Below are 21,886 nucleotides of genomic sequence, written 5' to 3'. Positions count from 1 at the left end.
TTAGTCACTGCTTATCGCCGACGTAATGTGGTTGTTGCGCCCGAAATCTTGTGCATGCGCCGTGGATACTCGTGTCAGCGCGGTGTCCTGGCATTGGCCCCACAGAATGAAGTGCGCATGGGCCAGCTTCGCTCGACCTGGAAATGCACAAGATTTTGAGCGCAACAAACACATTGCGTCGGCGATGAGCAGTGAATAAATTAGCAGTGGGGTGGTGCTGGGCCCCGACGGCCGGAGGGACACCCCCTTGGGCTCCTTATTGAGGTAATTAGCATATTAATAAAAGTGATTTTATAGACAAATTACAAGCACAGGGCAGTAATACTAGTATATTTTAATATAAATCGTGGAGACGGATTTGGTGATGTTAATAGTTCAGTAAGTGAAATCCAGGTGACGGTGTCCCTTTAAGCTTACATAGATGCGTGTAACCAAATGTCACAGAAGCCTGTGAGAGCAGACCACACCTCATCTGAAAAGCATTGATTAGTCAGTGAATTGTGCAGTGTGATGCCAACGATGGAAGCGTGAGGATGATGAGTTATGGGGATTGTGTAAGGAATAATAGGTAAAGAGAGTGGGAGAAAGATATTAGATGTTAAAGTTGCAAGATGGTGCAGGTAGCATGCAAGTACGAATCAGCCAAGTGATCAAGGTCAGTTCCAGCGTCAGAATAGGTATAACATGCTAAAAAAACTTAATATAGTCATTCATAACTCTTGAAAGTAGAGGGAATTACTGTGCATGTGTACAAGACATTCTGAAAGTGGTGGTGACCTTGATTATGAGGCCGTATCTTTGGGTAAGATGGTAGAGCCCCGAGCAATGTGGCAGATATGGGAAAGAGGTGATGACTGGGACAGCAATAACATGGGGAGACATGCAAGAAGATAATGGCACAAATCAATGCAGAAAAGCAAACAATGGACCTCATTTACAATGCGACACACAGGCTGGGGCAAGGGGCATTGGGTCACCTCTAGCCATCACGTTAAAGAGATGTTCCTACAGTCCTGCTCAGGTCAATGGAGCAAAATGGTGGTGTCCACTAGAGATATTTGCCGCTGATTCTAGTTGGTTCCTTTTTACTTGGGTGTCTCACAAGTAGGCAGCAATGCCATGGACCCGAAAACACTTAAAAAATATGATGTCCTAAGACAAACCATAAGATCCAAGGTTGGTGTGGCTGAGACGGATGGTATCCATAATTCTCAGGCTACTGGTGAAACTGTCTTTAAGTTATTGGGACTGCCTTCAATTACATACGTAGTAGCATATTTGTCTGCAGGATAAGGGTCCATTCACTCGGCCGGCACCCCCCACAGAACTGTCTATTCTTGTCTGCAATTTTTTTGCGGAGCCGAAGCCCGGAAGTTCGGGGCCGCGCTCCGGAAATGCGGATGCAGAGAGCACATAGTGTGCTCTCCGCATCCATTGCTGCCCCATTGAGAATTAATTGGGTCCGCACCCGTTCCCGATATTGCGGAACGGATGCGGACGTGTGATTGGACCCTAATCATGTTTTTTCTAAGTATCCTCTGGAGCCTAAAAGAATATATTACTGGCCTGTATCAAAGTGTGACGATTTGACATGTCATGCCAGTGCTGCCACATTTTAGCATGTAGGACACAGTGAGCATCTGCAGATTCATCAAGACTTGCTTAAAGGGGCTTTTCCACAAAAAAATATTCTACATTTTCCAAACCAGAACCTGGATCTGAATACTTTTATAATTGCAGTGTGCTAGTCAATAGAATTTATCTGTATGGCGCCACCTGCTGTGTGCTCTTTTCCTTATTTCTTGTCCACCTCAATGAAGTGGTCGCATGCACTCAGTTTAAATCTTCAACTGTCACCAGCCTGAGCTGTGATGGAGGGAGAGCTGTAGCAGAAAGGTTATGCCTCCTGAGCTGCCAACCTGAACAGAATCTAGCAGCACAATTGGAGCAATGGGGAGATCTCTGGGTCCATGTGGGGTGCAGGACTGGTTCTAGTTTTGTAAGAAACAGATTTTCATGTACCATATGATGTCTAATTTTTATTTTTTACATTAAAGGGAACCAGTCACCAGGATTTTGTGTATAGAGCTGAGGACATGGGTTGCTAGATGGCCGCTAGCACATCCGCAATACCCAGTCCCCATAGCTCTGTGTGCTTTTATTGTGTAAAAAAAAAACGATTTGATACATATGCAAATTAACCTGAGATGAGTCCTGTACGTGAGATGAGATGAGTCACGGACAGGACTCATCTTAGGTTAATTTGCATATGTACCAAATCGTTTTTTTTACATAAAAAAAAGCACACAGAGCTTTGGGGACTGGGCATTGCGGATGTGCTAGCGGTGATCTAGCAACCCATGTCCTCAGCTCTATACCCAAAATCCCGGTGACAGGTTCCATTTAACCACGACATAGCACCTTTAAAGAGTACCTGTCAACAGGATCAACTTTATCAAACGAGACATAATCCCTGATGGGGTTGATCCTGCTGATTAAAATGATACCTGTCTTGTGAAAATTAGTTGTGTTGTTTGAGCGGGGAGAAAAAAAGATGTATCCTTTGTGCAAATGAGGGCTTTAGTACAGCAAAGACGTGGCCTTTGGAAGGCTGAAGTGCACCAAGGAGCTAGGACCCACCACTCTGTGCATTGAAGCCCTCATCTACATTAAAAAAAAAATTTTTTTTTAGGAACACCGCAATGGATTTTTATAAGACAGGTATCATTTTAATCAGCAAGATCAACTGTCCCAGACAGAATGCCTACTTTAATAGGGTTCATCCTGCTCTTTAAATTCCAACTTTACAAACTTTCTGGGGGTTCTCAGAACTTTTTTTTTTTTTAAAGGATTGTCTGGCGGTGTAAATGTATTGATCGTTTGTGCGTACACAAAAATCATTGATTGCCAGCGGCAGATTGTGATGTGTAAACACGATCTGCTGCCAACAAACAACAAGTCAGTTTGGGGACGAGCGATGGCATTAGCGATCTCTCCTCCCCATACTGTGGAGGAGATCGCTGCATGTAAATGCACCAGTCTTCTCCACTAGCGATCAGCAGATTGTCGGGAAGGAACGCTTCCCTCCCGACAATCTGCTGCTCTGTCGGCCCAGGTGAAGGGACCTCTACTGTCAGTAATTCACATGAAAAATACTGCAATTGACCTCCCAGCGGTCTGAAATGGCAACTGCACAAAAAATGGAGACTGCGTACATTTGTAAATGAGGTTCAGTTTGGTACAAGGAAGTAATGTCAAGTAAGCATTCATTCTCGGCTCCGTGGGTGACAAGCTACAGTATTGCTATGCACAAGTATATGAATAAAGCAGACCAGTAACACATACACATCACATGATCTAGTAATGCACAAGTCACAACTATTGCACAGCACACAAACTACTCACAAATGACACAAGTTGAAGAATGACCTTAACTAATTACGTTGAATAAAGAACACATATGACACATGCTTAAATAAAAACAGGGGTCACCAGTTGTACAAAATAAATCCATGTTTATTATAAGATTTGTAAAAAAAAAAAAAAAAACACGGATCTAATGGAGAAGGCAAAACATACTGGGGTAGGGAAGGGGTGTGAGAAAATGTCGAAGAAAAAGGTGATAGATGAAGTGATGTGTCTAATGATGTGTATTGTTCAGTGTTACATCACCGGATGGTCACACCCCTGTGTCAATGTCTCAGCATGGTATGGTCCATTATCTCCTGCACTAACTAGTGGGTGGCTCTAAATTACTCCCTGTTTTTCAGAAAATTATGGTGTCTTACTCCAAGCACTACACAGTCAGTCATCATTACCTCTTTGGGCTCCTCTTTCTTTTGGTGTCTCCTCATAATCATGTTCTCTTGATTCGCTAGAAGTCGTCACTTCCTTTTTCCGTACAATTTGTTCATTATCTGCAGACTCAAAGATACCACACGGAGAAGTACTTTGAGACTGCCCCTCAATGTCTACAATCTGCAGTGGAGGCGGTACCCTCTTGTTGTTTGAAGCTGGTGTACCAGCTGGAGTTTCTGTTCCTTCTTCTTGTCCCATATGAATACCCAAATCTGGGTCAGGTGTGAGTGTAGTTTGTGGGGATGTAGCAGCATCATCTGAGTGGGACTCCACCCCAGAACTAGAATCTTCATAGGTTCTCAGCTCTTCGGGAGTACTTGTCTCGCTACTACTTTTTGCTGCCAGTTGGGGATCACTCAAGGTACTGCAGACTGAAGCCCTTTCCATCTGCTCTTCCTCTGCCTTTTGTTCATCCTGCACCTCAGCCTCTTGATTTAGACTTGCAGGCCTCAGTGGTCTCTCTTCAGGCTCTTCCTTAAAATCTGATAACTCATCCATCTTTACTAGCACCCATGATTCCCTTTCCGTGTCCTGTGGGTGATCGGAGGGATGTTCATTCTGCAATGGATGTAAATCACTTGTTTTGCTAACCTCAACATTCTGCTGTGTTGGCAGCACTGAGATAGTATTTGAGGCTGGAGAGAACGTATGTTCTGGAGATGAAGTCTCAGTATGTGAAATGCTGGTAGATTCATCTGAAAAGCTTACTTCTGTGGCAGGTTTTGCCTCAACAGGTTTAGTTTGTTCTAGAATTTCTATAGGATTGTATTGCTCGAGAACATCAGTACTCTTGTCTAATGGTTCCAAAGATTCTTCATCTGTAAATAAAATTGGTTCTTCTGAAACACAGACTACTTCTGTGGTTGAGGGCTTGATTTCTTCTATATCCTTGCCTATGAATTGGTTTGTGGAAAGGTTCCTAACATGCTCTGTTGTATCCATAGTTACATAGAAATCTGAATCTATTGATTTTTCTAGATCTGAAACTAATGGCTTATTCACGTGTTGTTCAACCAAGGTCTCAGATGCATAGTCCTCTGATGTCAACGGCTTAGCTGGTTCCAATTTTCCCAAATTTTCTTGGTAATTTGGTAAAGCTGATTCAATACTGTAGATATCCACTGTCTCTGAGGAAAATGCATCCAAATCTCTTGATGTTGAAAACATAACTGTGTCCAATGATTTTTCTGGAGATGTGATAAGATACTCACGATAATCCATTAATTCATGTATTGATGGTTTTGTAGCCTCTTCATCATAATCTGCACATTTGACCTGTTCTAATGAAGATTTTATTGGTTTCTCTGGGTAGTCAACTGCTTCCACAGAAATAGTTTTAAACTCATCTCTGGATGCTAATGGTTCCTCTGGGAGCAGTACAGATTCCTGGACAGACTGATCTACTTTTATTGGATTACTTATATCCTCGACCTCCACATATGCTGAGTCTAGCTGTTTTTCAGCTGCAATTCTATGCTTTGCTGGTCCGTGGTCAGGCTCATGCATCATTATTAATGGTTCTTCAAACAGCTTTGACCCAACTGGAATATTCTCATGAAAGTCCTCTGGATGTATGTTTGCAGCTTTGTTTGTTTGCTCCACATTCTCTGATGATTCTGCGGTGGAAGAACCAAGCATTTTTGCTTCATACTGTAATGTTTCTATTATTGAATTACCCTCCTCTATTACATGTCCTTGCTGTTCCATTAATAGGACTTCTTCTCCTTTCTTTTCTAAAGAAGCATCGCCTTCTTCTTCTATAAGTTCATCTTGCACGTCTTTAGTGTTTTCTAATGGCACATTTTGACTTAGGTCTTGCAATTGTACTGGTGATTGTGACCCTTCTAATGTTGTTGCTTCTTTCAGTGAAGTTATAGATTCTTTGGTTTGTGTTAGTGGGTCAATTGAACAAAGTAAGTTTTCTGCCAAAGGATCCAGGGGTTCTAATGAAGACTGTAGCAATACCAGTGATGATGTATGTTCTCCACCCACATTTCTGTCTGCTTCCCCTGAAGAACATGGTGGTTCTTTTGACAACATTCGGTCCACCTGAGAAGATTTGACTTCTTCAACTGCAGGCTGTTGTAATTCTTCTGACATTGGATGTTCTTGTGAAGACTGGTTTGCGTCAACTAAAGAGTGGAAAAATTCAACTGACAAGGGTTCTTTCTCTGAGAGCTTGACTTCTTTAACTGAAGTCTGTAAGGGTTCTACCAATAACATTGGTTCTTCTTCTGAAGATCTGATGTCTCCAACGGAAACCTGCAGTGCTTCCATTAAAAATATTTTGTCTTCTTGTGGAGATTGGAGTACTTCACCTAGAGACTGTAGTGGTTCCACTGATGACAAGGGTACCTTCTCTAAAAGTTTGACTTCTTGAATTGAATATTGTAAGGGTTCTACTGATAACACTGCGTCCTCTTGGTAAGAACTGCCTTCGGCAGCTGAAGACTGTAATGTTTCAGCTCCTTCTTCTAAAGATCTAGCTTTCCCAACTGAAGACTGTAATAAATCCAATGATGAAGTAATTCCTTCCTCTGAATGTTTAACTACTTCATATGAAGATTGTAGTATTTCATTCAAATGTATTTTTTTCTCCAAAGATGTTTTTGACTCTGTGTTTATTATAGTCTCTCCAAAGTGTTTCACTGAAGTGTTGATTTCTTCCTTTGAACATATGAATGGATCCATTGAAATGGCTCCTATCTCTGTTGGCTTGGCTATGTCCATTTTGTCCTCTGTTTCTGTCATATCTAGATGTTGTGAGGATGATATTCTTTCCTGTAATGTTTGTTTTTCATCCTTTAAAAGCTCCAGTTCTTCTGAAGGTGTTAATTCCTCAGTCGAAGATGTAAGTAGTTCTAATGGGTTCTCTGGATCTAAAGGAGATACTTCTAGTTGATCTAAAGTATTTGGCGAATTTTTATATTCTTCCTCCAACAGTGCACTTTTATGTTCTACAGGTTCTAGCTCATCTTCTGACAATACAGCTTCTTCTTCTAAAGGTGTGACTTGCTCTAAAGAAGATGTCACTACATCTTCTAATGGTTCAACACCATCTGCTGTAAATGTGTCTTCATCTAAGGGTTTTATTGGCATTCTCTCTGATTGATTTGAATGGGTTCCTCTATCCATATAAACAATGTGTTCCTCATCTAAATATCTAGTTTCTTCTATTACAGGTTCTACTGTCTCATTTGAGGGTTTAATGGGAGATGCAGTATCATCATCATCTAATGTTTTGATTGAAATATGAACCCCATCACTTATGTTATTAACTGGTTGTTCTGAAGATGTTGTGTCTTCTTTCAGCTCTTTTGTACTTTCTACTTCCAAAGCTTTGTCTGGCCCTGCAGATGGTATGGCTAGCTCAAGAGGAGACCTGAGTTCGTTTGGTAAATCTTCGATAGGAACATTTTGTTGGGTCTCAAAAGGTTTGCTTGCCTCCATGGTACAATATGTTTCTTCTAGAGGAGACATTAAAGTTTCTGCTAAATGTTCACTGGGGACATTTGGTTGCTCCTGAACATGTTCTGCTGATACAATTGAAGATTCAGAGCTTGGTTCATCTTCAACTGAAGGACTAAACTCTTCCTCTAAAGGTGTAACTTGTTTTGTGGGAGATTTTACTCCTTGGTCCAATGATACTAAGATCTGAGTCTCTTCATCCTGTGAATTTGTTTCTACTGAAATTTCCTCAGCCGGTGATATCGATTCATTTGTTTCCAAAGGCAGCGCAGACTCTTTTAATAGACCTCCACCAATCTTTGCATTGTCTAACATGGCATTTTCTGTATCATTATTGACAGTTATAACTACTACTTCCTCTGCTACAATCACTGGTTCTTGAGGCTTCTCCAATACAGCTATGTTATCATTTTTGTCTATGTCTACATTCTCCACTTCAGAATTAATGATTTGTTGAGACTCAGATGTGAGAATTGGACTGACTTGATTCACTACTGGTGTGGCTTCAGCACACTCCTTTACTGATTTATGAGCCAGGACAGATGACTTTACTGATTTGATTGCTGTAGGTAAATTGTTTACCTGTTTAGCGGATACAGACGTCGCTTTTGTTGTGGTTGATAATCGCTTGCCTACTTTACCCTGGTTAGAAGAAGACACAGTGTTCCCTGGTGGTTTTGCAGGCGTAGCATTGCGTAGCTTAGGTGGAACAGATGGTGTATTCACTGGTTTAACAGGCGATGTTGGAGTTTTTGTTACTGGTTTGATTGAAGCTGGTGTAGGCCTAGGAGCCTTAACCAATGGTGATGTTGTTCTAATGGGTTTCGCTGCTGTTGAAGTTATGACACTTGATCTAGTAGCTGCCACTGGGCTTTTGGCTGCCTTTGTTGATAATGATGTGTTATTAACAGGCTTTTCTGGTGGAGGCACAATCTGTTTTGGCTTATGAGACAGAGAGTTTGCTTTCAAAGTTTTAGATGGGCTCGATGCTGTGGCTAGTGGCTTGGATGGCACAGATGTACTACTTTCTGGTCGAAGGCACACTGTCTTATCTTTTGGCACTGATCCATGTTCTGGAGGTTTGCCCACTTCCCTTTTAACAGTTGCGTTCTGTTTTGAAGGTGTAGTGTTCCCTCGTTCCTGTCCAGATTTAGGTTTATCAAGCTGGGGTCCCTCAGCATTTTTCTTGGCTGCTTCTTTTTTTATGACTAATGGAGATGCCGTCTGTTGAGCGCCTTTCTCTCCATTCTGAGGGCGAGTTGTTTGCTTGGCTGATGGTTTCATTGCAGATGCTGGATCTATAAAGAAATCAATTACATTTTTATCTGACTTGCAAGGAAATGTTTGGGGCTAGGTGACTTATGAATTTTCTGTGTCAATGTTAACTCTGAATTACATTTTAATTAATAAAAAACAGTAAGAGACAACTTGCATAGAATTTTCTAAAATAATAGTTGGTTAAAGTGGCTGTATATATGTCTAATTAGCGCTCAGACCGGAAAGGCACTGAGGCTTCTCTAGTCAGTATAGTACCTGACACAGAGACATCTGTGTGTGTCTGGTACAGCAGGTCAGTCCATTTATGTGAATGGGAAGAATTTTCAGCACCAAAAACAGCGATGTGGATGAGTTTTAGTACGGCAGTGACTCCAGCAAGCACTACTGCCCCTCGATTCCGCATATCGTAGGGTGAGACCTGCTGTTATCACACAATAAGGGCTTTTGCACAATGGCGTACCTGCCATGGAGGCAGATCACACAACTGCTATGGAGACCGAGAGAAAAGGGGACCAGCCAGGGGCGCAGTTATAGGAGAAGCGGCTGCTATGGGGCCCGAACTCAGAAGGGGTCCGCCAGGGAGGAGGACTGAAAGAGTTTATTGTCAGGGTTCCCCCCAACAGTATTATACAATGACATATACAGTGACATAACATACTGTATATATGCACGTGTAGAAAACGGACAGAACGCTGTCTGAGAGAGTGACCAGGACTTGCCACAGGAGGAGTTTGCATGGAAAGAGGCAGTTGTATAGAAGTTGCTGGCTGTGGGGCCCAGTCATTTCTAGTTACTCCACTGAGCCCAATGCTGAACTGCTTTTCCTGTTTCAGACATGGATTCACAGCCTGTTTTGGCGGTAACCACTGGGGGAAACTCAAAGAAATTATTTTCAGCTTCCATTCATATCAATGGTTACTGTATACATTTCTTATGCACTGAGCTCCTACTTCCCTAATCTGTGACTGGAAGTAGGAGATTTAGTTATATATTTATGACAGTTGTTTGGTCAAATAAAGTGGGTAAGGGCGACTTTTTTATTGCAATTTTTATTTAAAGGGAACCTGTCACCGGGATTTGATGTATAGAGCTGAGGACATGGGTTGCTATATGGCCACTAGCACATCCGCAATACCCAGTCCACATAGCTCTGTGTGCTTTTATTGTGGAAAAAAAAACGATTTGATCCATATGCAAATTACCCTGAGATGTGTCCTGTACGTGAGATGAGTCCAGCATGAAGGGGCCCAGCACCGCCCTGCATCCTCAGAATCTCCTCCTTGCTCCCCGACGTCAGACAGCTAGAACGCCGTAATCCTGCGATGCGCGAGCTAGTGCATGCGCTGTTCCTTCCCTGAGGCTGATGCCAGCACAGGGAAGGAACACTATGAGGACCATGCGCTAGCTCGCGCATCGCGAGATTACGGCGCTCTGGCTTTCTGACGTCGGGGAGCAAGGAGGAGATTCTGAGGATGCGGGGCGGTGCTGGGCTCCTTCACACTGGACTTATCTCACGTACAGGACACATCTCGGTAATTTGCATATGAATCAAATCACTTTTTTCCCCACAATAAAAGCACACAGAGCTATGGGGACTAGATATTGCGGATGTGCTAGCGGCCATCTAGCAACCTATGTCCTGAGCTCTATACATCAAATCCCGGTGACAGGTTCCCTTTAACTATTTCTTCCACTTTATAAAAAAAAAAGTAGATTTGTCAGGAATCTAAGCAGTTGTGTTTTGTGTTGGTTGATGCACATATACTGGGAAACTGTTGACAGGGGGGGGGTTTGTAGGAAGTTTTGCTCTGGGGCCCTATGAGATCTGTGCATGCCCCTGCATGTACGGAATATATACCTCTCGCCAATTCAGGCGCTTTCTGTAAGCAGAAATAGTACCAGCCCAAATCCTGCTTCTGAAGAAGCACGGTAACTGTGAGACTGTAGCAAGCTTTGAGATGTGGTTCTGGGGTGTAGAATCCAGATGTACAGAGATGATTGATTACACCCCATTCTCGGCCCATTTGAATCAATAGGAAAAAGGACTATATGTGCCAATTTTCCAAATTGACACCTTTGACATTGGACGATTAGGCAGAACCTCTGCCGTTTATACCCACTTACCTCTATGTGTGACTGTTTTGGATTTGATGGGTGAAGCAGCTACAGTCCTGTAACACAGAAAACACATATATAATACTGTGTGTGTGTATATATATATATATATATATATATATATAGTGGTATGTGCTCATCAAGTATATACATAGCTAAAATGTTCATATAAGGTTCATTGTAGTGATGTCATCTATGTAATTCCAAAAATGATATGTAGATACCAACGATATCATTTGTATCACGTATAGGGTATATTTGGAGAGTAGAGGTCACTTTTGTCATATGGACTTTTTTAATACTGTAGAATATCATCAGTAAACCGTAATGGCGGCTCTAAGGATCATGTCGTGATAACCAGACGGTGAAACTTGCAATATTAGGAATAATATACTAAAAACAGAATACCAAGATGCCATCTCTCCGCTATGTTATGCAAGTTGCATGACCTGTTCTAAAATACTATGGGGGTCATTTATTAAAACCAGCGTTTTAGACGCCCATCATAATAACCCCTGCGCTGGCGGTGGATCCGCTGAAGTTATGAAGAGGCACAGGTGTCTACATAACTTTGGCGCATCTACTGCCTAGTCTAAATGTAAGACCGCTCCATTGCTGGCTTAAATTTTGACAATTTTCTACCCCTAAAACAGGCGTAGAAAATAGAGATGGGCCTACCGATCTATCCCCTTCTCCGCCTGTGTGATGCCCTTTTTTTTGTGATAATATCCTGTCTTGCGCTGCAATAAAGTTGTGAGAAATCTGTTTGTCAGGCAACTGGCTGTGGCAGGAGCCCTCCCCCACTGTTCCATCTGTGGTAACGGGGCAGGCAGACCCCCAGCCATCTGCCAACTGAAAATGCAAGTAATCAAGAAGATACAAATTCTCCTAAATTCCTTGTGGGATTTCTAGAAGACTGCTTGTTGTATGAGCAGAGAAATCTGCAGGATGACGAAACTGTGGGCAAGGTTGCATCATCAATGTCTAGGTTTACTGTTCAGGTAAAGGGGTTGTTATTCAAATATTCTCCATCAGAAAATGACACTAATCTATAAGAGAGCGTCAAGAAACTCTGGAGGACCTAGCACATCTGTGTGTTACATGGACAGCCTGCTGATTTTAAAGGGCATCTGTCAGCAGTTTTGTACCTATGAAACTGGCTGACCTGTTACATGTGCGCTTGGCAGCTGAAGGCATCTGTGTTGGTGCCCGAAATACTGAGAAAAATGATGTTTTAATATATGCAAATGAGTCTCTAGGAGCAACGGGGGCGTTGCCATTACACCTAGAGGCTCTGCTCACTCTTCAACTACCACACCGCTGCACTTTGATGGACAGGGCCAGATATGATGACGCTTTTACTGCCTGGCCCTGTCATTCAAAAGGGAGAAGGCACAGCAGTTGCAGAGAGAGCAGAGCCTCTGTGTATAAAGGTAACATCTCCGTTGCTTCTAGAGGCTCATTTGCCTATTATAAAACATTTTTCTCAGCAGCGCAAGCACATATGAACATGGGACCAACACAGATGCCTTCAGCTGCCAAGTGCACATGTAGCAGGTCAGCCAGTGTCATAGGTACAAAACTGCTGACAGATGCTCCTTAATAAAAGCTGTGAAATACTTTTTCTCCCCTGTGGTGGCGCTGCAGGAAAATGGACCACTTGCTGCAGAGATCCTCAGCTGATTACTGGGGTCCCAGGAGTGGCATACCCTGTGCAATGTTTATTGCCAGGGAACAAAATGAGATTATCCAACGTGGAGGACCAATCCCACCCCAAAGGACACTGTTACAACCAGCTAGACACGGCATCCCAGAGCATAAGACGTAGACCGCCGACCATCAATTCAGGGAGGATCTTACCTGACGGCGTTGCTCTTTGCAGCATTTGCTTCCTTTACTGCTGTAGTCGCCTTAGTCAGTGTCGGCTTAGACACAGGTCCTGTTCAAGACACAATGATAAGTGTTACAGAACGATTCAGATAAAAAACAGCGACCAATTATAAGAATGAAACCCCCGCTGAGGATCAGGACAGGGACTGTTGCTTTTAGAAATGAAAGAAGGAGGCTCTGGATAAAAGGGGGTTTATTACAGGAATTTGATCATACTGAGGAGGCTGTCCCGTTCTGGGAAATTCATGCAAATATGGCTAGATTCACACCACAGTTTTGCATCCTGTTGAAAGGTGCTGTTTATTTTCTGTTGGGTAAATTTACCATAAAAACAGGATGCAACAGGGCACCGATAGAGCGGATATTGTGTACCACAGAAGTCAGTGGCAACAGGGTAGTCATCCTGTTTTTTTGGGGGGACCTTTTTTCTAGTTCTTTCAACAGGATGCAAAATGTGGTGTGCCCAGGGGGCCACCAGAGGCCTCCTCAAGGATGGTGGCCCAGTACATAATGATCTGATTCACTTGGCCAACGGATGCAAGTTCCCTCCTGAACTCAACTGTATTACTGTCCTCAGGACGGTGATAGAGCTGAATACTGTGGTTAAGGAGACACTGTGGTACCTAGTTCTGCTGGGGCAGTATATTGTGCTGCACTGTGGTACCTAGTTCTGCTGTGGCAGTATATTGTGCTGCACTGTGGTATCTGGTTCTGCTGTGGCGGTATATTGTGCTGCACTGTGGTATCTGGTTCTGCTGGGGCGGTATATTGTGCTGCACTGTGGTATCTGGTTTTGCTGGGGCGGTATATTGTGCTGCACTGTGGTATCTGGTTCTGCTGGGGCGGTATATTGTGCTGCACTGTGGTATCTGGTTTTGCTGGGGCGGTATATTGTGCTGCACTGTGGTATCTGGTTCTGCTGGGGCGGTATATTGTGCTGCACTGTGGTATCTGGTTCTGCTGTGGCGGTATATTGTGCTGCACTGTGGTATCTGGTTTTGCTGGGACGGTATATTGTGCTGCACTGTGGTATCTGGTTCTGCTGTGGCGGTATATTGTGCTGCACTGTGGTATCTGGTTCTGCTGTGGCGGTATATTGTGCTGCACTGTGGTATCTGGTTTTGCTGGGGCGGTATATTGTGCTGCACTGTGGTATCTGGTTTTGCTGGGACGGTATATTGTGCTGCACTGTGGTATCTGGTTCTGCTGTGGCGGTATATTGTGCTGCACTGTGGTATCTGGTTCTGCTGGGGCGGTATATTGTGCTGCACTGTGGTATCTGGTTTTGCTGGGGCGGTATATTGTGCTGCACTGTGGTATCTGGTTCTGCTGTGGCGGTATATTGTGCTGCACTGTGGTATCTGGTTTTGCTGGGGCGGTATATTGTGCTGCACTGTGGTAGATGCTGCAGTCAATGGTTTTTAATCTAGTGCAACCATGGTGGATGTGAGCGCACCCTAAGGAAAAACCACAGTAAGTCCATACCAAACAATCTTTGCAGTTGTCGGATTGGTCTGAGGATACAGTCCCATTAATGAATAAACCTCTAATGGCAGCACTTTTAGATGCAAAACCACATTGCCATTAACCCCTTCCCTTCATCTGCCATACATATACAGCAGATATCGAGTGTGTAAAGATGGTGCCCACGCAGGATCTAAATGGACACACTGCAGGCACCCACCAGCAGTGTCTGTTATCAGAGACAACTCCGATCGTGGACATTTAGTTCCTTTGATGCCATGTACCATGGCATCTGAGGGGGTCATTTACTGGGAGCAGACTGCTTCTGGTGGCTAAACTGCCCTCTGCAACGAGGAATCGTTTGATTGCTATGGTAGCTTGGGGACTTTTGAAGACTTCCAGGTCTTTTTAGCCCTGCCATTACAGTCTATGGTAATAGCATGTTAAAGTACCCTTTTCCATAAATTGCATAAAAAATAAGCAATGAAAATAATGATAAGGGGTATGGCTGTGTTTGAAGATGCCAGAACTTAAAAAATATGCAAGTAAAAAAAAGCCAAAGTGGCCAAACTGAATTTTTTTTTCACTTTGCCTACTTTTAAATAAAAAATTATCAGAAGTCATACATACTCCAAAATGGTAGCAATAACAAAACAACAGAACAGCCCGCAAAAAAAAAAAGAGCCCTCACAGCTCTGTAGACAGAAATATAAAAAGTTATGGTGTCGGAATAGGAGGATGCAAAGGAAAACTTTTTTTCTGAGTTTTTAAATTTTTCTTTTACAGCATTAAAACACAAAACGTATATATATATTTAGTACCATTGTACTCGTTCTGACCTGCAGAATACAAGTAATGTGTTATTTTCACCACACAATAAATGCTGTAAAAACAAAACCCGTAAAACTATGACACCATCAGGTTTTTTTCCCCCAATTCCACCCCAATAATACCGGTAATTTATTTTCACAGCTTGCCATTCTATGGAAAATTAAATGGTGGCATTAGAAAGTACAATTTTTTATCACACAAAAAAAAAAAAAAAAAAAATTACCCCTCATTTGGCTAAATGGAAAATTAAAAAGTTTTGCTCTTTTAAGGTGAGGTTTAAAAAATGAAAACGAAAAAAAAACTAAATGGCTGTGTTGGGAAAGGGTTAACAATCAATTTTAAAATCGATCGGCGGCAGTCACAGGATGGACACTTTTTTATTAATTCATTATTTTAAGGTAAGTGGGTCAATAACGAGAGTAAATCTACGTTTCAAGCACTTCTCCACAATGCAGATCAATAATCTGTAATAGGAAGCCACGGAACGTGCGATGAGACGCGCGTGCTACATTAATAAGATGTTACAGAGGCCATGCATTATTCAGGGGGCGTAGATTTTCCGGAGTTGAATTGTCAGGGGTCCGGAGGATTAACCAAATATTACAAGGATTCTATGGAAATGAGGAGCAGTGAATTGTAATAAGATATTACAACCGTAATAAGGCTTCACAGGGACGGGAATAGCAGCCGCTGATGCAATTTTAACACCTTGTGACATTGACTCCTCCTGTGTCCCAAAGTTTTAGATTTTTATGATGCCAAGACTTCACGGCTACCCCATAACATGGGATAGAAATGACATTTTCAGTGCTGAACAGTACGTTTGTTTCTATGGTGCCGACACTATTAAACGCTAGGCTCGTGTCCGTGGGGCCATACAAGCTCTAAGTGGGATAGAGCCGCTATACAGCACCTGTACAATATCTCCGTAATATGGTGTCATATGTAGGCACCATATGGCTGAGATCAGAAGGATCCGGCATGTTGAAATTCAGCAATCGGATCCTTTTTTCCCTCCCATTTGCTGCTTTCAACACTTTGGACAGTCCCTACTTCTTAGGCCTCTTTCCCACTAGCGATACGGATTGGCTCAGGGTGCGTTCAGTGAAACTTGCACCATTTTGCAAGCAAGTTCAGTCAGTTTTGTCTGCTATTCCGTTCAGTAGTTCAGTTTTTTCTGCTCGAGTGCAATCCGTTTTTCACTGAAGCCCCATTCACTTCTATAGGGCCAGGGCTGCGTGAAAAACGCAGAATATAGAACATGCACACAACGCAGAGCTGATGCTCACATACACAGACCCATTGAAATGAATGGGTCAGGATTTAGTGCGGGTGCTATGCGTTCATGTCCCGCACCAGTGCTGAAAACTCGCTCGTGTGAAAGGGGCCTTAGGCTGGGTTCACATGCCGTTTCTGTCTTACGTTTAACATATAAAAAATGTACGTGTTAAATGTGTATCTCTGAAGGACGCCATGGAGCGGAGAAACCTGGCAGGAAGTTTTCATTTCCCTATAGCGCCACCACAGGGGAAATTAAGCATTGCATGCTGCCCATTCAAACCAGGTCCTCCAGAGTGAGAGACGCTCTTTGTAACCACTCTGACCAAAAGATGAGGACCCGTTAACTTCAACGGGTCCTCGGTGCACATTTTGTGGACAATTATAGAACATGTTCTAAAATTTATCTGTAATTTCCACATCTGTTCTTCAAAAAGATAGACACTGTCTGCAATTCACAATGGGTCCGCAAATCCATATGCATGATTTGTGGACCACATGGAGCCTTAGAGGGTTTTTCAGGGCTTTTAATATTGATGACCGATCCTCACGATAGGTCATCGATATCTGACACCCAGCACCCCCGCTTATCAGCTGTAGGAAGGGAAGGCAGGAGCGCGTGCCGTCTCTTGTCTCTCTTTCTGCTCACTGCTGCTATGTCTATGGCAAGCCCGAAGAGAGAAGGGAGACAGCACATGCCTTCTCTTCATAAAGCTGATCGGCGGGGGTGCTGATCCGTGGGGCAGCCACAGCGGAACGCGGACCCATTCACTTTAATGGGTCCGCGATCCGGCCATTCTGCAAAAAGATAGGACATGTTCTATCTATTTGCGGAACGGCAGTACATGACGAAACTCCCCGGTATTTCAGAGGACATAATACATGAGATTCTTCAGCTGCTTACTGTAATGAAATGTTACATCTGAATTAGGATCCAAAGGTTCCTGCTCATAGATATTTCAGGCGTAATAACATTTCATGACCGTGATGATATATAATGGGGTTATTACAAGGTTTAGGAGCTAGGTTCCTGTATTAGGCCATCATTCAGGAGCTGGCACAGTCTAATCAGATGATAGAGGGTCCAGAAGACCATCAGTGGTAGACGCTCTAATACCAGAGTGCAGCAAGAAGATAAAGGGAGCTGATTAATTGTAATTGTATATTGTTCGGGTTGTCAAGTACTCATTGCTCCTACGAGCCTTGTACAGTTTAATGACGGTAAGAAACACACTGTATTGCAGAGATCTGGTCTAGCTAGACTGACGTCCTCCACCTCAGACTACTAAGAGGTAGCATAACATTAATTCACTAATTATGCTACATTTAACCCGTGATAGCCATGTACAACTCCGATGCAACCACTGTGGGCCATGGGTTGCAGAGCATTTCTGATAATCAAAGAGACAATCCATTTGACTTGAGTATGACCTGCGTAGATCAGTAGTCTTGACCTACATGGTGAACAGAAAGGAGTGATCAGCCAGTGGTTGCTCCCCTTCTTAGGCTACTTTCACACTTGTGGTAGCCTTTTCCGGTGGGGGAATAGCCTGCCAAGTCTGTGCTACCGCAAGTCCACCATGCTACAGAATTAGGCTACTTTCACACTGGCGGTAGCCTTTTCTGGTAGGCTGTCTTGGTAGGGGAACAGCCTGCCAGATCCGTGCTACCGCAAGTCCACCATGCGGCCGGAAGTGCGCTCTGGCCCCATTCACTATAATAGTGGCAGGCCGGAGGTCCGACCACAGCACGGCAAACAAGCCGCAGCATGTTAAAGTTTTTGTCCGGCCGCCTCTCGGCATGTTTTCTGTGCTGCGGCCGGACCTCCGGCCCGCCCCTATTATAGTGAATGGGGCCAGAGCGCACTTCTGGCGGCATGGTGGACTTGCGGTAGCACGGATCTGGCAGGCTGTTTCCCCACCGGAACAGCCTGCCGGAAAAGGTTACTGCCAGTGTAAAAGTAGCCTTACGTGCATCAAACTGCATACTTTAGTCATGACGTGGCTGGATATTTCTGGCCAATCCAATTTAGGACCAAGTGGGGAACCTTATAGAGTGGGGTCTACAGGTGCCCGTACACCTGCGACAGCTATCTCTCTGGACTCCCTCATAGCCATCCGCGCTCAGTTCAGCCAAGTGTGTATGTGCTTTTAATGAGGATAGTGGCTGCCAGACACTTCTGGCAGTGGTTGATGTCCCAGGAGAACAACATGATGAAATTCAATGCATCAGATCCTCGTCACCCACGGCTTCATCTGTCAGGGCAGAATCAGGGACTCTCCATACACATTAGATTGTATATCAGATGGAGCCGGCCATCAGTGCTCTAATGTGTATGGGGGGGGTCTTAAAGAGGTTTTTCAGGATAGGTTATCAATATCAGACCGGTGGGGGTCTGACCACCGGTTAGCTGTTTGAAGAGGACGCTGTGGCCTCCTTACAGATTATCAAGCACAGCGCCCTACATTGTATAGTGGCCGTGCTTGGTATTGCAGGGACTAAGCTGCACATAGGCCAGATGAACTTGATGTCACTGGCCTAGGAAGATGGCGCAGCGTACAACAGACCACCACGGCCTCTTCAAACAGCTGATCTGTAGGGATGCTTGGAGTGGTACTCCCACCGATCAGATACTGATGACCTATCTTGAGGATAGCTCATTATTATTGTACTCCCAGAAAACCCCTTTAAAGGGAACCTGTCACTGAGGGCAGCATAAAGTAGTGTCAGACATGCTGAAATCATTGTTCTTTCATTTACCTTTTAAAGTTAAGTCACCGCCAAGAACCAAGGGAGAAATTTATCAAGACTGCCTTTATTGTCGCCGGTCTATATTCTGACGGAGGATGTGATCTAGTTGAGGCAAGCACCTCTCATAGATTTGTCTCATCCTACAGAAGGCCATGCGACAGTCTACAGCAGCCTCCTAGCTTCTCTCTTTATTCATACCAGTTTTCTGGCTAAACGTGCCAGGCCTGCTGCGATGCCCCCTCCCTGCCCCTGCCATGCCCTTATTTCTTGCCACTTATGAAAAGTGGCATGAATGGGCAAGAGTCACAGATTTTGCCACAAATATGAAGTACGACAAAATCTGCATCTTTTTAATGCCACTATTGGGGTGTAAATCACATAATAAATGTGTCCCCAAGTGTTTTAATCCAGGCAGCACCCAACGGAGAAGAGTCGGGCATATTCATGAGTTCTCAATGCCCACCTGCTAATGACTGACAGTTCTCTGCTTAATTATCTCCTTCAGAGCAGGGAGGCAGGGAGAGGGAGAACTCACGAATAAGCCGGACTCTTCTCCAGCGCACCCTGCCAGGATTAAAGGGGTATTCCGATTAGATTAAGCAACCCCCTATCCACAGGATAAGGCATAAATTTAAGATCGATGGAGGTCCTACAACTTGGACCCCAACTGACCATGAGAACGGGAGCCCCGTACTCCCCCCTTCCTGAAATGAAAGGCATGCATGTGGCCGCATCAATTCATTTTTATGGGAATTCCGGAGATAGGTGAGCGCTGTCCTCGACTATCTCTGAAACTCCCATAGAAATAAATGGAGCGCCCTGCAACCAGCCGCTCCGGTCATTTCAGGGGGGCTGCAGGGGGAACGAGGCCCCTGTTCTCAGCGATAGGACCCCACTGATCTAATAGTTATCTCCCATCCAACTTAATCTAACCGGAATACCCCTTTAAACTGTAAGTACTCCGCAGCAGCGTTACTTAAGCAGGTAAGTGGCAGACCGCTGATTTCACCATGTCTGTCACTACTTTTTTGCTGCCCTCACTGAGGATGTGACGTTTAAGATCGGGCAGATACCTCAGCGACAACCAGTGTCAACAAGGTCCCATTATCTGTTATTCCTGACGTCCAGTGTTTCTGGCAGACCGCTTCCTCCAATTAGCCTGACGTCTGAACGATCCACTTCCTTCATTTACAATGCAAATGCTAATTCCACTAAAAACCTGGAAATTCAGCTGGGACTGAAGTTAACCCCTGTTTCCTTCTTCCCTCATGTCACACTCATAGGGATTCAGGAAGATGAGATAGGGAGAGCTGTATGGTGGTGTCCACATTTTGTAGAGCTCTGGAGATGACGAGGGGGACCTTACCTAAATTTGGGGTTTATTCTAAAAATACAGGTAAAACCCACGGCCTTATATCCTAGGGGAGTGAAGGAGCGGATATACTGAGGTCAGGAGGCAGTTTGGATCGCCAACAGTCATCTAATGTATATTAAAACGGGAGACTGTCAGAGTCGTCATCTCCACGTGTGGTCAGTCTCTCCTCCACCTTCCTTGTCTTCTGCTTCCCCCTTTGTCTTGATGTCACTCTTAGGCCTCATGCACACGACCGTTCCATTTTTTGCAGGCCGCAAAAAATGGAAGCCGCCCGTGTGCCTTACGTGGAACGGGCGGCCCATTGTAGAAATGCCTATTCTTGTCCGCAAAACGGACAAGAATAGGACATGTTATATTTTTTTAGCGGGTCTATGAAACGGAGCAACGGATGCGAACAACACACGCATCTTTTGCGGCCCCATTGAAGTGAATGGGTCCGCATCCAAGCCGCAAAAACTTAGTGGCACTGAAATCTCGTGTATGGAGTGTGCGACTGTGGGACTGCAGATGCGCAGTACTCACCACCTTATGTCCATCAGGCTCAGTGACATCCCAGTTATGCACCTTCATCAGTGAAGTCGAAGGATATGGACTGGAGAGTACTGTGCATGCGCTGTCCCATAGTCGGACGGACAGCAAATGGGTGAGGGGCACAGGGCAGGATATGTAGAGGAGAGACTGGGACCACACAATGGGCACTTATGGATAATTTGGCTTTTGCTCTAGTGAGACCCTCCTTTAATGCCTGTATCACACCAGGCAAATGCCGGGCCAATCATCGCTAAAGAACATTAGTGATGATCTGGCAGTGTAATACTGCCGCCAATTACACGATGAAAGAGCAAACGCTCATTCATGGGGCAATCCAAATCTTTTCACAGGTTTAAAAAGTATTATTTGCTGGTGGCAGATCGTAGTGTCAAATCACAATCTGCTGGACAGCATGGGGACAAGCGATGGCATAACGATGCTGTGGAGGAGATCGCTGCGTGTAATAGCAGCGGTCTCCTCCGCTAGGAAGCAGGCAATTGCCGGAAAGGAACGCTTCCCTCCCAACAATTACCTGCAAAATCGGACTGTCTAATACAGCCTTAAAGGGGTTATCCAAGACTATTAAATGTCCCCCATATGCCTGAACCCCTCACAATGAATATACTTACCTGGCTACCCGCTCCTGCGCCACTCCTGGTCAACGGACCGCCGCTGCTACTTCTCCCTGTCTGTGGATGAAAACATTTATTGTCAGGGGGAGCAGCCAATGGCAGATGGGGACGAGCCTCCCTAGCATCGCGGGTGAAGCTAGGGAGGCTCGTCCCCATCACCGCCTGCCATTGGCTACTCCCCCTTGGCACCGGATGTTTTCATCCCTGCATGGGGAGAAGCGGCAGCGGCGGTGCGGGGACCAGGAGCGGCGCGGGGAGCCAAGTAAGTATATTCATTGTGAGGGACCCGGGCATATGGGGGACATTTAATAGTCTTGGATAACCCTTTTAAGTCCTTATCTCTAAGCCCAAGTAGGGGACATTTTTGGAATGTTCCTCCCAAGTACACCATAATACAGATTTGGCACTAGACACT

General features: G+C 44.4%; 1 protein-coding gene across 2 annotated transcripts in view; it reads right to left on the bottom strand.

Moving 5' to 3' along the window:
- Positions 1-3,774: 3,774 nt before the first annotated feature.
- Positions 3,775-21,886, bottom strand: part of LOC122927347 (mucin-17-like) — a 33,385-nt gene continuing 15,273 nt past the window's right edge. For both annotated transcript variants that reach the window (XM_044279106.1, XM_044279107.1), the window contains exons 3-5: positions 12,580-12,658; positions 10,729-10,775; positions 3,775-8,624 (exon numbers count right to left, since the gene is read on the bottom strand). In XM_044279106.1, coding sequence (XP_044135041.1) covers positions 3,805-8,624; positions 10,729-10,775; positions 12,580-12,658 — 4,946 coding nt within the window. In that variant the 3' untranslated portion in view covers positions 3,775-3,804. The remainder of the gene's footprint in view (positions 8,625-10,728; positions 10,776-12,579; positions 12,659-21,886) is intronic.

This window comes from Bufo gargarizans, chromosome 2 (assembly GCF_014858855.1).
Source record: "Bufo gargarizans isolate SCDJY-AF-19 chromosome 2, ASM1485885v1, whole genome shotgun sequence".
NCBI lineage: Eukaryota > Metazoa > Chordata > Amphibia > Anura > Bufonidae > Bufo > Bufo gargarizans.
This window is presented reverse-complemented; position numbering and strand designations above follow the sequence as displayed.